The following is a 13,233-nucleotide window of genomic DNA, read 5'->3' as shown; positions in this document are numbered from 1 at the left end:
CAGTAACTTTGAAAATCTCCTCTTCTATGACAGTCCATTTCCAGGGCTGTGGGATTCTCTTCCTAAGGTACCCAGGGCCTTTTGAAATACATACATTTTCATTCTGAAAATGCATAGAGATGTAACAATGAAATCCCCCAATATAACTAAATAGAAGCTAATTTTTTAATGGATACATTTTAAATCAGAGTTTATCTCCCTCCTTCTCCATATGTTTATATGACATGTCTTTGTCTTTGTCTTATAATAAATATTGGTAATTTGTTAGTTTTTACCTTATAGAAACCTCTCCAGGAAAAAAAATGCTTCCTTATTTTTACACAGAGAAAAGTGAATATAAAAGGGATTCTATAAATAGAACTTTATGGAGTGGAGAAGGTGGTTGTTAAATTTCCCATGAGATGTCAGCAGTTGTTAAGAGGAAATGGGAATGATCACCTCAAATCTTTCTTTACTTGCGTTCCTAATGAACTCGAATGATTTGTGATTCTCTCCCATCATATATGCCCAAATACCTTCAATTCTGAAAAACAAAAACCAAATAGAAGGATAAAAAATTATTTTTTCAATCTGATTCTACATCACAGAGGAAAGATCAAACTGTCACCTGCCACTTTCCCATGTGTGCTAGACACTGAACACCCTTGAAAAGAGAGCTCATGCCTGTAAGCCTAGCTACTTAAGAGACTGAGCTCAAGAGGATCAAGATTTGACACCAGCCTAAACAAAAAGTTTGTAAGACCCCCATCTTGACCAATAAAAGGCTGAGTGTAATGGTGCATACCTATAACCCCAGCTATGTGGACAAGATAAACAGGAAGATGGAAGCCCAGGCTGGCCTAAGGGTGGGGGGAACTCTATTAGAAAAATAATAGTAAAGGCTGAATATGTGGTAGAGTTCCTGAGATCAAACCCAGTGTATCAGATGATAATAATAACAACAACAACAACATTATCCAGTGAATAATCTTGGTCTCACTATACCAATGAAAGAGCTTCCATGACTTGTTCAAGGTCACATGGCAAAGCCAAGATTCAAACTCATGCCTTTGATTTCAAACTGGAGTGTTCCAAGTTCATGTCCAACCTCTCCTTTTCCTAGGAGTTTTTCTGGCTTTTTCATGTACCATATTTCTTAGACTCCTCTCCACTGAAGAATTTAGCCTCTACTCATGAGCTGTTTGAAGAACTACATCCTGGGACAAAAGAGGAACCTGTTCTCCATGATCCAGCAGTGGCCAGGCTTTGACTTTCTTCCCTGCCTCAGATCACATCAACCCTCTGGGCGTGCTACCCCAAGACCCATTATCCCTGTCCTGCTCACTGAGCCCAGACTACAGCTGACTGCACATAGGGGAGGGGAAAGCGACTTTCTATTGATTGAGTGGATGGATCAGAAAAAGAATCATCCCAGAGCGTTGGCCTCGTGGCTCTGTGTGAGCCTGGGTGAAAATTGGAGATCACAGGGCGTCCTGGGAGAAGGTGTCTTCACTGGATTTTGATTGTCTTCCCATGAGCCTGCTGCCCAAAACAGTGCTCTAGAGGCTCAGCCCTATGGTCCCAGGCCTGAGACATGGAGTCTTGATTCTGGGGTTCCTTCAGTGACCGTAGACTGGGTAACTCCTTACAGTTCCCCAACTACCATTTGAGCCACAGCTGTGCTTCTGGCAATGTGTGTGTGTGTGTGTGTGTGTGTGTGTGTGTGTGTGTGTGTGTGTGTGTGTGTGTGATTATAAAGGTGATATGCAGAGGGATTACAGTCATCTAAGTCAGGTAAAGAGTACATTTCTTTTTAGACAATGTCATCCTTTCGCTGGCTCTCTCCCAGTTTGCTTCTACCTTTTTGCTAGTTAACTGGAGATAAGAGGCTCACGGACTTTTCTTCCTAGGCTGACTTCACATCACGATCCTCAGATCTCAGCCTTCTGAGTAGCTAGGATTACAGGTGTGAACTACTGGCCCCAGGGCCAAGCCTTTCTGCTAGTCCTCAGCTTTGTACTCCATTGACTGAAATGAGACTGGGCAACACTCCCCCATGAAGTGGTTATAAAGATTCTGAGAGCTCATGCAAGCAAGGGCCTGCAAGACAGATGGTGCCCAAGAAATGCCTACAGAATCAAAATTCTTTGAAAGCATTTCCTGCTTCCTACAGCCAGCACAGACCCTCCTCCCCTGTCCCGGCAACAGATGTTACGATCAACAGTGTTTGCCGGCATCACTAGGCAGGATGAGTTACCTTGGAAAGGGGATAAACGGAGAATTCTCTTTGGTAAATTACAGCTCCTGCTAAAGCTTTGACACTTCTATTTTCTCCTTGTCACAAAAAGTCACTACATACTAGTGGTCAGTTTGGTTTACCTTTTTGTGTTCCATTAACCCACAGAGCCAGCCAGGCAGTGCTCAGGCCCACAGGCGGTCAGGTAGTCTGCAGGACACAGCTATTGTAATGAGAGAAAACCCATGGCCTTTTCCTAATGAAGCTATGGCAATTAGCCCTGTAAGTTGCTCATGAGCCTCATCCCCAGTGGAACCCAATAGAGATAGCCATCTTGGTGACAGGTGATGTGAAAGACTCTGCGTCCACTGACATGTTGTTACGGAGTTCCAATAACTGTGCATTGATGTGCTTTGAAGTCTGCCACGGTGACTTGTGATTGAAATATAGAGCCGGAGCCCAGGAGGAAGCAGGATGTGAATTGATGGCCTGGGAAATGAGGCTGGACTGGAAGAAAGGGGAGGGAGGGAGACAGGAAGGGAGGGGGCAAGCCAGCCAGCATGAGAAGCACCAGGCATTATCCGGGCTCCATGCTGGGTATGCTCCCACCCCATCATTAGGGGTGTACCTAGGTTTGGGGTAAGGCCTCTGGATGCCCAGTTCTGCTTGCCAATCAGCACCCCACCTGTCTGGTTCCTAAGGGAGCTGTCCCCACAGGGGATCATGACAAATGGGAAATCAAAGCACCATTTTCTCATTAGCTGGGGCTGCAGATGGGTCAGTGCTATGCACTGCATGCTTGTCTTGGTGGCCTGCAGGGCCCAGGTGGCTCTGGCTGCAGGAGAGGAAAAGGGACAGGGAGAGCAGGATCTGGAAGGGAATGAATGATTGCTTTAGGTCTACCAAGTACCAGGCCTCCACTCCCTCAATAAAAGGTAATATTATAGAAAGACTAGAAAATGGAGGCCCAAGATGGGTAGGGTCATGGGGTAAGGAAGCAGTCTACAGTCAGGCAGCTAGAGAATGTGAGGGAGCCAGGATCTCAATCCAGATTGCCCACCTTTCCAGACCAAATGAAAGCGGGGGTGGGAGTTGGGGGGCTGGGGGGCACTTGATCTGAGCTGCTCTGCGGTTGGACATTGAGCACCATTGCCGACATCAGAGTGAAAAGCTGCTTACTTTGGTCTCCCTGCACTTCCTGAGGGAAGCATCTGAAGCTCAGAGGCACCCTGCCTCCTCCTGACATTTCTAGGTGACTGTAGGAAAGCATCCCACAGAGGGCTCCCGAGGGCTCCCCCCTCTTCCCACTTCCCCCACCATAAGGCTGGCACAGCCCCCACAGAGGGGCGTGGCTCAGCCATACTGTTCTGCCCCAGAAATGTGAGTTTCCTAGGGCTGATTTGAAGCTTATGTTAAATGTTGAGGTGACAAAAATTAAGACAGGGAAAGTACAGGAATGCGGAGCCTGTCTGCCGCCGGCCTCAGGAGCCTCCTCGGGTGAGCGTCCGGGGTCTTGCGTCTGCCCCACCGTGATGGCTTCAGTGAGGGACTGTCATCAGGGGTCCTCTGTACCTGACACCTGCAGCTGCCAGGATGCCAGCAGAAGGGGCCGTGCACGTGTGCAGGGACTGATGGGTAGGAAGATGGAGACACGTATAAGGGGGTATATTCTGAAACGTGGTGTTCTCATTTTCTTCTAGAGTGGGTCCCTCTGAAACAGTGACAGTGCTATGAAAGCCCACCCACTGCACAGACAAGAAGGAATCAGCCACCCAGGCCTTGTGCTTCTCAGTGGCAGAGCACTGAGACCTGTAGTTCAAGGCCTGTGGTGGTGATGGCCTTGCTCTAGGAAACCATTTAGCCCCAAGAAAGCCAATGGCTGAATTTATAGGAACCCAAACCATCTAATCCCGGGTCATATGTTCAGCCTTTTTTCCCTCAGCATTCCCTGCTATTCTTCATTAGCAATTCCAAGCAAGAAACACAACCTGCAAAAATAAATCATCTCAGTCCATGTGAGCAGGTGTCAGAAAATGCCAGAGCAGCCAGGCGTTGGTGGCTCACACTTGTAATCCCAGTTTCTCAGGAGGCTGAGATCTGAGAAAGGAAGTTACAAAGCTAGCAGGGCCAGAAAAGTTCATGAGACACTTATCTCCAGTTATCACCAAAAAACTGCAAGTGGAGCTATGGTCCAAATGGTAGAACATCAGCCTTGAGAAGAAAAAGCTAAGGGACCCTACTGGCCTTGAGTTCAAATCCTAGCACTGACATGAATAAAACAAAATGTCAGAACAACAAACATTCAATTCTTAGTTTAGAGAAGGGGAGATCTGGTGAAGGCTTGTCTCTTGGCTTGCTGATGGTCATTTTGTACTTGGATCCTCATGCAGCCAAGAGCAGACAGAGCATACGAGCTTTTTCAGATCTCTTCCTAAAAGTCACCAATCCCATCCAGTGGGGCTGTACTTACATGACCTGGACTACTGCACCCACCCCAAAGTCCCTACTTCCTAATGAATCTCACTTGGGGAAGAAGAGTTCACACTATGTATTTTGGGGGTGGGGCATACAGATATTCAGTCCACAGGCAGGCCCCAGAGAAGATAAAGAACAGGGCAGCTGGCCCTCTCGTGGTAATATCCTCTCTATCTTTGCAGGAACTGCAAGCTGAGTAGCAGCAGCCTGTCCATGGCCGCCGTGGACATTCTCTACATCGACATCACCAGGAGGTGGAACTCTGTGACCCTGGACCAGCGAGAGTCAGGTACCTGCTGGTCACCCCCACCAGGTTCTCATGTGGCCCAAGAAGCACTGAGGGGAGGGGGCGGGGGAGCAGAGTGCATACTCTTCTGTGATGCTGAAGAAGGAAGATAATCCGATCTGCTCTGGGCACCACTGCAGAAACTAAGTAGAACTGAAATTCCAGGGTACTGTCTGCTACCAAGGCACGACCCCTGCCACCTTCTAACCCCACCATTAGCACCCTCTGGCTATGCTTAAGACTGACTACATCTCTCTTGGGGAGACTCAGCTATTCACTCATTTCCTCTCTCCATCAGCACACATTTACTGAGCACATGCTAGCCAGGTGCTGGAGAGACTAAAGAGAACTTGGCTCTGGTGTGGAAAAAACTTTCTGTGGGGTGGGAACCACATGGGGAAATGACCTCGGCATCGTGAGAGATGTGCTGAGATAGGGAGAAGCAAATAGAAGGAAGCCAGCAGAAAGCTCCTCATCCCTTTCCAGGGAGAGCCACTTGGAGAAGGACCTTCAGGATCATCTGCTTGGGCATAGGGATAGCTGAGCCTAAACGTGGACACCTGTGAGGGGTTGGGACCCAAGCCACCCCAACGATCTCAGATGGACTGGAGCAAAAGGAACAGGAAGGCGTGGGAATAAGGATGGAAGGTCTTGAATGGCTCACTGAAGGATTTGACCTTGAGCATCAGTGTTCTGTGGGGAAGAGTTGTATTAGTACATACCTGTGGATCGAGGAGTTCCTGAACTTTCTCCTTACAAAGGGTGTTTTGTTAAAAAGTCCTAATAATAATAGCTGATATTTGTATGACTCATGGCAGAATCACCAAATTTTTTCGAACTTATTCTCTCCTTAAGTGTCGCCATGACCTAATATGGAAGACACCAGGCATCTTGTTTCACAGATGGGTAAACTTCAGGTTGGTGATGGTCATGCAGCGACAGTGGACCCATAGCCTCCTGGTGCCGCTCTCCCCTCCCAGCCACCTCCCTGTACAAGCAATACCCAGAGGGGCAGGGGGGGAGGGGGCGGGGAAGGGGTGTGTGCCTCAGGTAGCAGCTGGTTCCTGTGATTTGGGGGACAGGATGTGAAGTCAGAGGTTGAGTGATCCAGGTTGCATTTGACTGCAGTTTGAAAGTGCCAGCTGTAAAATGACCCCAGGACACCCACCATCTGCAGTGGCCTTAAGGTCTTCGGTACCACTGGGTCCTAAAGCATTTGGGATCGTGGCAACCCAGGCAAGCTGGTTCATCTTATTAGTAGACACAGTGGTGGAAATGCCTAGGGCAGGGCTGTCTGACTGTTGGTGCCACACCCAGCAGATCTAGCCCCATGCCCACACATTGGGACACAGAGTCCCCTCCCTGGAGGGCACTGATGCTCATCATGGCTGCTTTTTCTGAGTTAGATAAAGCAGTAGTGATGTTGTAGTGATGTTGGCTGCCAGTTGTCAGTTATGCCAGGCACTTTACATGTACAGCATTGCCTGAAATTCTCCCGCAGATAGGTCTGATTGTGGTACAGAGAAGGAAACTGAGGCTCAGAGGCGTAGTTGGTAGGTCAGATTCAAACACCAACCTAGGTGGGTTTTCCCTCCAGGTCACTTCTTTCTACTCATTGGTCCTGGAGTAAGATGACCACAGTGCTCTCTCTGCCCTATTTTTTTTTTCCATTCAAAAGCAAAAGTCAGACAATCTCCACAGTCAAGTGGAGTCTCCACAAGGCAAGTGTTCCAGTTGCATCTCTGCACTTAGCAGCTCCGGCCACAGCTCCAGCTCCCCTGGCAACAGGAGAGACACTAGATGGAGCGTCTGCAGGACAGGCAGCCAGATTAATTACCGTTTTTGAGGACCCAGCATGCTCATGTGACAATTAGCCGACGTCACTTTTTGCTGATGCCTTCAGAAAGCCAAGAAGTGTTTGCTCTGTGAGCTGGATGCCCGCGGAGGGGCCAGATGAGGGAGTGGGGTGGGGGCTGTGGAATTATTAAATATTGAAATTGATCAGGAGTAGCAGCAGGAAGCTATTTATCATGTTTTATTGCTTCAAACTAGCATGAGCATCTGGTCCATTGCTAATTCTGAGTCGCTTTCCCTGTTTTGTTTGCCTCTTGAATTGTCAGCTCCCTGCAGGCAGAGCCCAGAGGGACCAAACACCAATGTCGGCTCTGATGAGGAATTCTGGGGTCTGCCAGGGTCTCTCCACTGGCACTGATCAGGCTAAGGAAATGAAATGATTACTTATTTTTAGCATGTATGGGCCCCGGCTCTCTACCACCTACTCCTGTGTGGAGCAGCAATTGTGGGTCAGATAGACCATTTGGGGACTATCTCATACACATACATAGGGCTGTTAATTCTTGCACTAGAGCTTCAAGGTGTGTTATAGAATCTCATGTTACAGATGAGGAACAGGAGGTTCCAAGAGCAAAAGTGACTTTCCAGGTCTCATCTCCAGTGAGTAACAAAGGCAAGATTTGAACTCAGACCTCCTGCCAACTGACTACAGGTGCGGTCCCCAAGTCTAGGGCCCAACCAGAAAGTACTGGTTCACCTGAATGACTGAGGAAGGGACAGGGCTTGTGAGGTGAGAGGCACGGACGCAGTGGCAGGAAGGTGAGCTAACATCAAAGCTCTGTGAACTTCAGAGCTGAGAACAGGACTTTGTATGTTTTCACAACCAAAGAACGACGACTATTTAAGATGATGGATATGCTAATTGCCCTGGTTTGATGATCACATAATGTATACATGTACTGAAACATCACATTATTCTTCATAAATGTGTACAAATGTGATGTGCCAGTGAAGTAGTCAGCCCATCCAGCACAGGGCCTGCAGGGAGGACAGAAGTACAGTGTGCGTTGGGGTGGAGGTGCCTTGTCCAAGCTCCTGCCTGCCCTTTCCTCATCCTCCATTGCTACAGAGAGGAAATAACAGGGCCTAGGAGGTCTAGGAAGAGAACCAGACATGAAAGCCAGGAATGAACCTTCTCCATGCCGACTAGAGCTGGTGTCAGCCAGGGCCAAGTTCTTGTCTCTTTTTCAATCTGGCCTCCCACCCCTGACTCGTAAGGAGAAGGGGTATCAGAACCCAGATGCCTTATGAGGACCATTCAGGAAGCACCTGGAGAGCAGTGGAAGCAATCTGTGCTTGGGTTGCTTCTCGCTTTAGGCAAACATTAGCAGAAGACCAGAGTGAGTCCTTCCTTCTTTCCTTCCTTCCTTCCTTCCTTCCTTTCTCTCTTCTTCTTTCCTTCCTTCCTTCCTTTCTCCCTCCCTCCCTCCCTCCCTCCCTCCCTCCCTCCCTCCCTTCCTTCCTTCCTTCCTCCATCCCCCTCTTCCCTGTCTCCTAGAGCTATGTAGACTGACAAGAAAGGAGTCTTTGGAGCTGGGTATGGCTCAGTGGTAAAGCCAGGCTTAGCATGCAAGAGGCCCCTTGATTGATTTACTACCGCCAAAAACAAGAGAAAGAAGTCATTGAAGAATGGTAGAACATAGGTCTCATTCTCAAAGGCCAATCATTCATTCAACAAAAAAGTAATGACCATGTCATCTAATATTGGGCCCTAAGGAGATATAAATTCCATACAGATCCTAGCCTCTTAAGAAAAAAGTGTAATTGAGACTATTTACTGGACATTTACTATTGGAGAGAAGAAAAATTGTTATGACCATTAGACAGATGAGGAATTGAGACTTAAAGAGATAAAATTAGCAGAGTCCAAACCTTGTCGCAGGGACACTGGGATTTGAACAAAAACTGGTCTAACTGCAGAGCTCATGTGCAAACCTTTGCATTATAGCCACTGGGTCTGGGTCACACATGTGAGTCCAAGCAGTTGATGATCATACCAAGGTATGCCCGGAGCTCCCAGCAGAGAGTAACAGAGGAGGAGTAGAGTCAGTTAACAGACAGAATCCACCCGCAGCTCTTGAAAGGGGGGAATGCCATGTTATCCAGAAAGGGCACTGGCAGTGTACTCCATACCCTCAGGGGCCTTGCATTTGGCCTACAACATACAAAACCATCTTGCCCAGGACCCAGTGAGTATTTGATCCCCTCAAAGCAAGGAAATCTGAGTGGGAGAGCCATGTCTTAAGTAGACACAATTTCTGTTAATGGGGTCCCTCTTCCTGCCTCTGACTGCTCAGTTTAAAATGCCAACCATGCTGGGCACTGGTGGCCCATGCCTGTAATCCTAGCTACTCAGGAGGCTGAGATCTGAGGATTGCAGTTCAAAGGCAGCCCAGGCAGGAAAGTCCACAAGACTCTTATCTCCAATTAATCACCAGAAAATTGGAAGTGGTATTAAGGCTTAAAGTAGTAGAGCACTAACCTTCAGCTGAAGAGCTCAGAGACAGCTGCCAGGCCCGGAGTCTAAGCCCCATGACAGACCCCCCCCCCAAAAAAAAAGCCAGCCCAGTGAGATAGGATCATCCCCTCCCCCAGCACCGGCCGTGTCTTAAGTGCTTGCACATCCTCTCCTCAACTCTTTCTTCTGCCTTAAACTCTTCGCTGGTACTCAGCAAAACTGGTACCCAGAGAAGAGTTTCACCAGATCCCTGATGCTTGAGACCATTGTGAACAAGAAGATAACCAGCATGAGGGACCTTGCTATTGAAATAGAGGAGAAAAGTGGTCCTTAAAAAAGATGTGTGATGGGGGCTGGGAAGGCGGCTCAGTGGTAGAGCGCTTGTCTTGCATGCATGAGGCCCTGGGTTCGATTCCTCAGCACCACATAAGCAAAAAGAAAAAAGCTGGAAGTAGCGCTGTGGCTCAAGTGGTAGAGCGCTAGCCTTGAGCTGAAGAGCTGAGGGACAGCACCCAGGCCCAGAGTTCAGGCCCATGACCAGACCAAAAAAAAAAAAAAAAGAAGAAGAAGAAGAAGTGTGATAGCCAGGCTTGGTGACTCATGCCTGTAATCCTAGCTACTCAGAAGGCTGAGATCTGAGAATCATGATTCAAAGCCAGCCCAGGCAGGAAAGGCCGGGAGACTTTTCTCTCCAACAAACCACTCAGAAAGCCAGAAGTGGCACTGTGGCTCAAGCGGTAGAACACTCACCTTGAGCTGAGCTGCTGAGGGACAGTGCCCAGGCCCATGACTGACCAAAAAAAAAAAAAGATGAGTGAAGCCAGGTGCCGGAGGCTCACACCTGTAATCTTAGCTACTCAGGAAACTGAGATCTGAAGATTGTGGTTCAAAGCCAGCCTGGAAAACAAAGTCTTTAGCTCTAGTTAATAGCCAAAAGTGGCTAAAGTGATAGAACACTAGTCTTGAGAAAAAGGGGGGGGGGAAAGCTCAGGGACAATGGCCAGGTCCCGAGTTTAAGCACCAGGACAAGCACAAGAAGAAAAAAAAATGAGGAGAAATTTCAAAACTAGGAAAAAGTGTACATAGGACCAAGTCTAAACATCAGCCCAGCCTCTCAAAACAGCCATGTTTTTGGTTGTTTGTTTTGCATTCTGTTGGATCTCAGGTGCATAAAATTGCATTAATCAGCATCATTCATGAGACCTTTCTTCATGGTCTCTGCCCGGCCAGTTCTTACACGGTTAGCTTTTGTAATTAGCTATTAATAATGGAATAAGCACACGCAAGCTCACCACCCCCCAAAAAAAACAAACCTTGACTTGAGAATAACCTGCATCTGACACATGGCCCTCCCATCCCCAGCGCGTTCCTCTCCTCTCCCCACCTCATCTGTACCCAGAGTTCATCCTTCCCTAAACAGGCCTGTCTGCAGCACTCTCGAATGTCAAAGACTGTTCAGGAGCTCGATGGAACTTAGTAATATGTATTTCACACTCTCTGGCATGCCAGGAAAATTGTCATTTAAAAAAAATTAAGGATTTTAATTTCCAATTCTAGAATTTCCATCAGAACACAGAACTAAATGAGGGTGTTATCAGCAAAACGGGGGTGTTGTAGTCCTCTCCTGGGCCGGAATCAAATGAGGAAACAAATTGGCTGTGGAGATGCAGTGATTTCATGTAAATTGCACTCACGATTTCTTCTTATCAAGGCAACGTTGCTCCAACTCCTTCCAGCGTAGAATCGCACATTTTGAAGGAGAAAGATGAGGACAGCATTGAGATCAGGCAATAAAAGACATCACTGTGTCAGCGATGTGAGAGCCAGAGTTCACCTACAAAGGGAGAGCTGAGCCCACCCCCTGGCATCTGGTGCATCTAGCACAGTCCTGACATCTGGGGGTTCCTGGGTCTCTGTTCACTTTTCAGCCAGATGTTTCCCTGTTTTGAGAGAGAAACTATGCCAGGCATAGTAGCACACACCAGTATCTCAGAACTCAGGAGACTGAAGCAGATAGATTATGGGTTTGAGGCCAGTATGGGCTACACAGTGAGGCCTTGTCTCAATAAAAAACCAAATGAAGAGAAAGAAAAGGAAAAATGCTGATGGTCTTTCCCAGTAACCAATGGAAACATGATTACAAAGGAAGGGGATATGGATTGGAGAATCACCCTCCTATACCATTTCCCACCAAACACACACACACACACACACACACACTTTACTCAGAAAACAAGTTTAATGTCTGAATACCTGAGCCTCGTGTCCCACTTCCTAAAACTGCCTTGATTCGAACAGCAATTTACTCAAAGCTACGGGCTCTGGATTCAGACAAACCTGGTTTTGAACTTGGGTTTAATAACTTGATAGCTAGATGACCTCTAGCAAGTTGTGCAACTTCCATCACCTGTGAAGTCAAGTGAATCATGATACCTGCCCCCTCCACCCCCCCAAAAATAGAAAAAAAATGAAACAAATCCCAGGAGATCTTGGAGCCATCTCTGCCCCTGTGCCCCACAGCCTGGGCTGCGGTGACTGTGGCCACGTAACTCTCATGCATGGCTTCTTCGGGATTTGTTTCCTGGGCATCTGCTCCTGCCGTGTCTTTGCAGGTCCTGGACACAGAGACAGGAAGAAGGGGCTGTATCATAGCCCAGCCAGAGGGGCCGGTACGAGACGGCAACTGACTTCCCCTCGGTGCCAGACAGAGTCCCAGCCCTCTCACTCCCTTTCCAGTTGGCCCCACAAAGCACCGGTGGGTTGATGATTTGGGAAGCAGGGATGCTCCCTGCCTTGGAGCAGGGCAGGCTCTGGTACTCTCTGAAATCGTCTTTCAACTAAGAACCTCCCACTGGCCACCCCGCCTGCAGTGTCTGATCTCACAGTTCCAAGACCAAGGAAGGACATCTGAGTGATGAGGATCCCTCCAGCCGGACACCTGTCCCTCTGTGGCCATTCATCACCCTACCAGCTCCCCTGTCACCCCAGGGTGCCGGCCACCTGGGGAGCCCTCCACTGAGGCCCTTGCTTCCCACAGCTCAGCTTCTCTGCCTCAATGGGCCGTTCTCCCCCAACCTTTCTCATCTGCTCTGACCACCGGGACTCCCTCTTAGTCACAGCACCCATTAGGCACTGAAACAAGGAAACAAGCCTGCAGCTCTGGCCTGAAGTTGAACTGACTCCACCAGAGATCTTGCTGCATCCTAGCACTGTGACACACAGGTCATATGGACCAGACACTGGGCTATACCAGCCAGCTATCCTGTGAGCCTCTGAGTCTAGATACCATCTCCCAACCACATCGCCTCAGTCGACTTACACAAATCATCTAACACCTCTACGTTTCATCAGCTGGAATAAGCAGCCACCGACATGTAGTTGGTTGAAGATATACTGAAATATTTTAAAGTATTTTTACTTGGAATGTTTAGCAAGGCCTCCCTTATACATATACATGGCCTCCCCCCGCCCCGGATAGATGGGGCCTCAGAGAGCAGGGTTGAGCTCACGCAGCGCCTCATGGAGGTGTCTGGCACCGACGATATTCTTCAGCCTTGAAATTATCTTGCAGTCAGATGGGCTTCTCTGGATGTGTGCCCTACACGCTTACAAAATAGTAGGCATCAGAAGTATTTTTAATAAAAGCAAGTGAGCCAACAGAAATGCCAGCCTCCCCTCCCCCACCCCAGACGCTCTTCTTTGAGGCTGCAAAGTGATGACTGTATTCTTTTGAGGTGTCCTCACCCCAGGGGTGCCCCAGGTCGTCTGTACTCCTACCCACTACCCCAAACCAGTTGAGTACCTAGCCTTCCTCATCCTCGGCCATCTGGAATACAGAGGACAGGACCTCTGCCCACAGTCTGCTCCCTAAAAATAGAAAGGAAAGCTGACTTCTGCCAGGCACAGGTGGCTCACACCTGTAATCCCAGCTACACAGGAGGCGAG

General features: G+C 48.4%; 1 protein-coding gene across 3 annotated transcripts in view; it reads left to right on the top strand.

The window, feature by feature from the left end:
- Positions 1-13,233, top strand: part of LOC138820951 (tubulin polyglutamylase TTLL11-like) — a 238,544-nt gene that overhangs the window by 200,918 nt on the left and 24,393 nt on the right. For all 3 annotated transcript variants that reach the window (XM_070012962.1, XM_070012957.1, XM_070012965.1), the window contains one exon: positions 4,873-4,979. In XM_070012962.1, the coding sequence (XP_069869063.1) occupies positions 4,873-4,979 (107 nt within the window). The remainder of the gene's footprint in view (positions 1-4,872; positions 4,980-13,233) is intronic.

The sequence above is a fragment of the Dipodomys merriami genome, unplaced genomic scaffold (genome assembly GCF_024711535.1).
Source record: "Dipodomys merriami isolate MVZ:Mamm:240054 unplaced genomic scaffold, mDipMer1.0.p SCAF_11, whole genome shotgun sequence".
In the NCBI taxonomy this organism is placed as follows: Eukaryota; Metazoa; Chordata; class Mammalia; order Rodentia; family Heteromyidae; genus Dipodomys; species Dipodomys merriami.
Note: the sequence above shows the minus strand (reverse complement) of the source record. Positions and strands in the feature narration are given on the sequence as shown.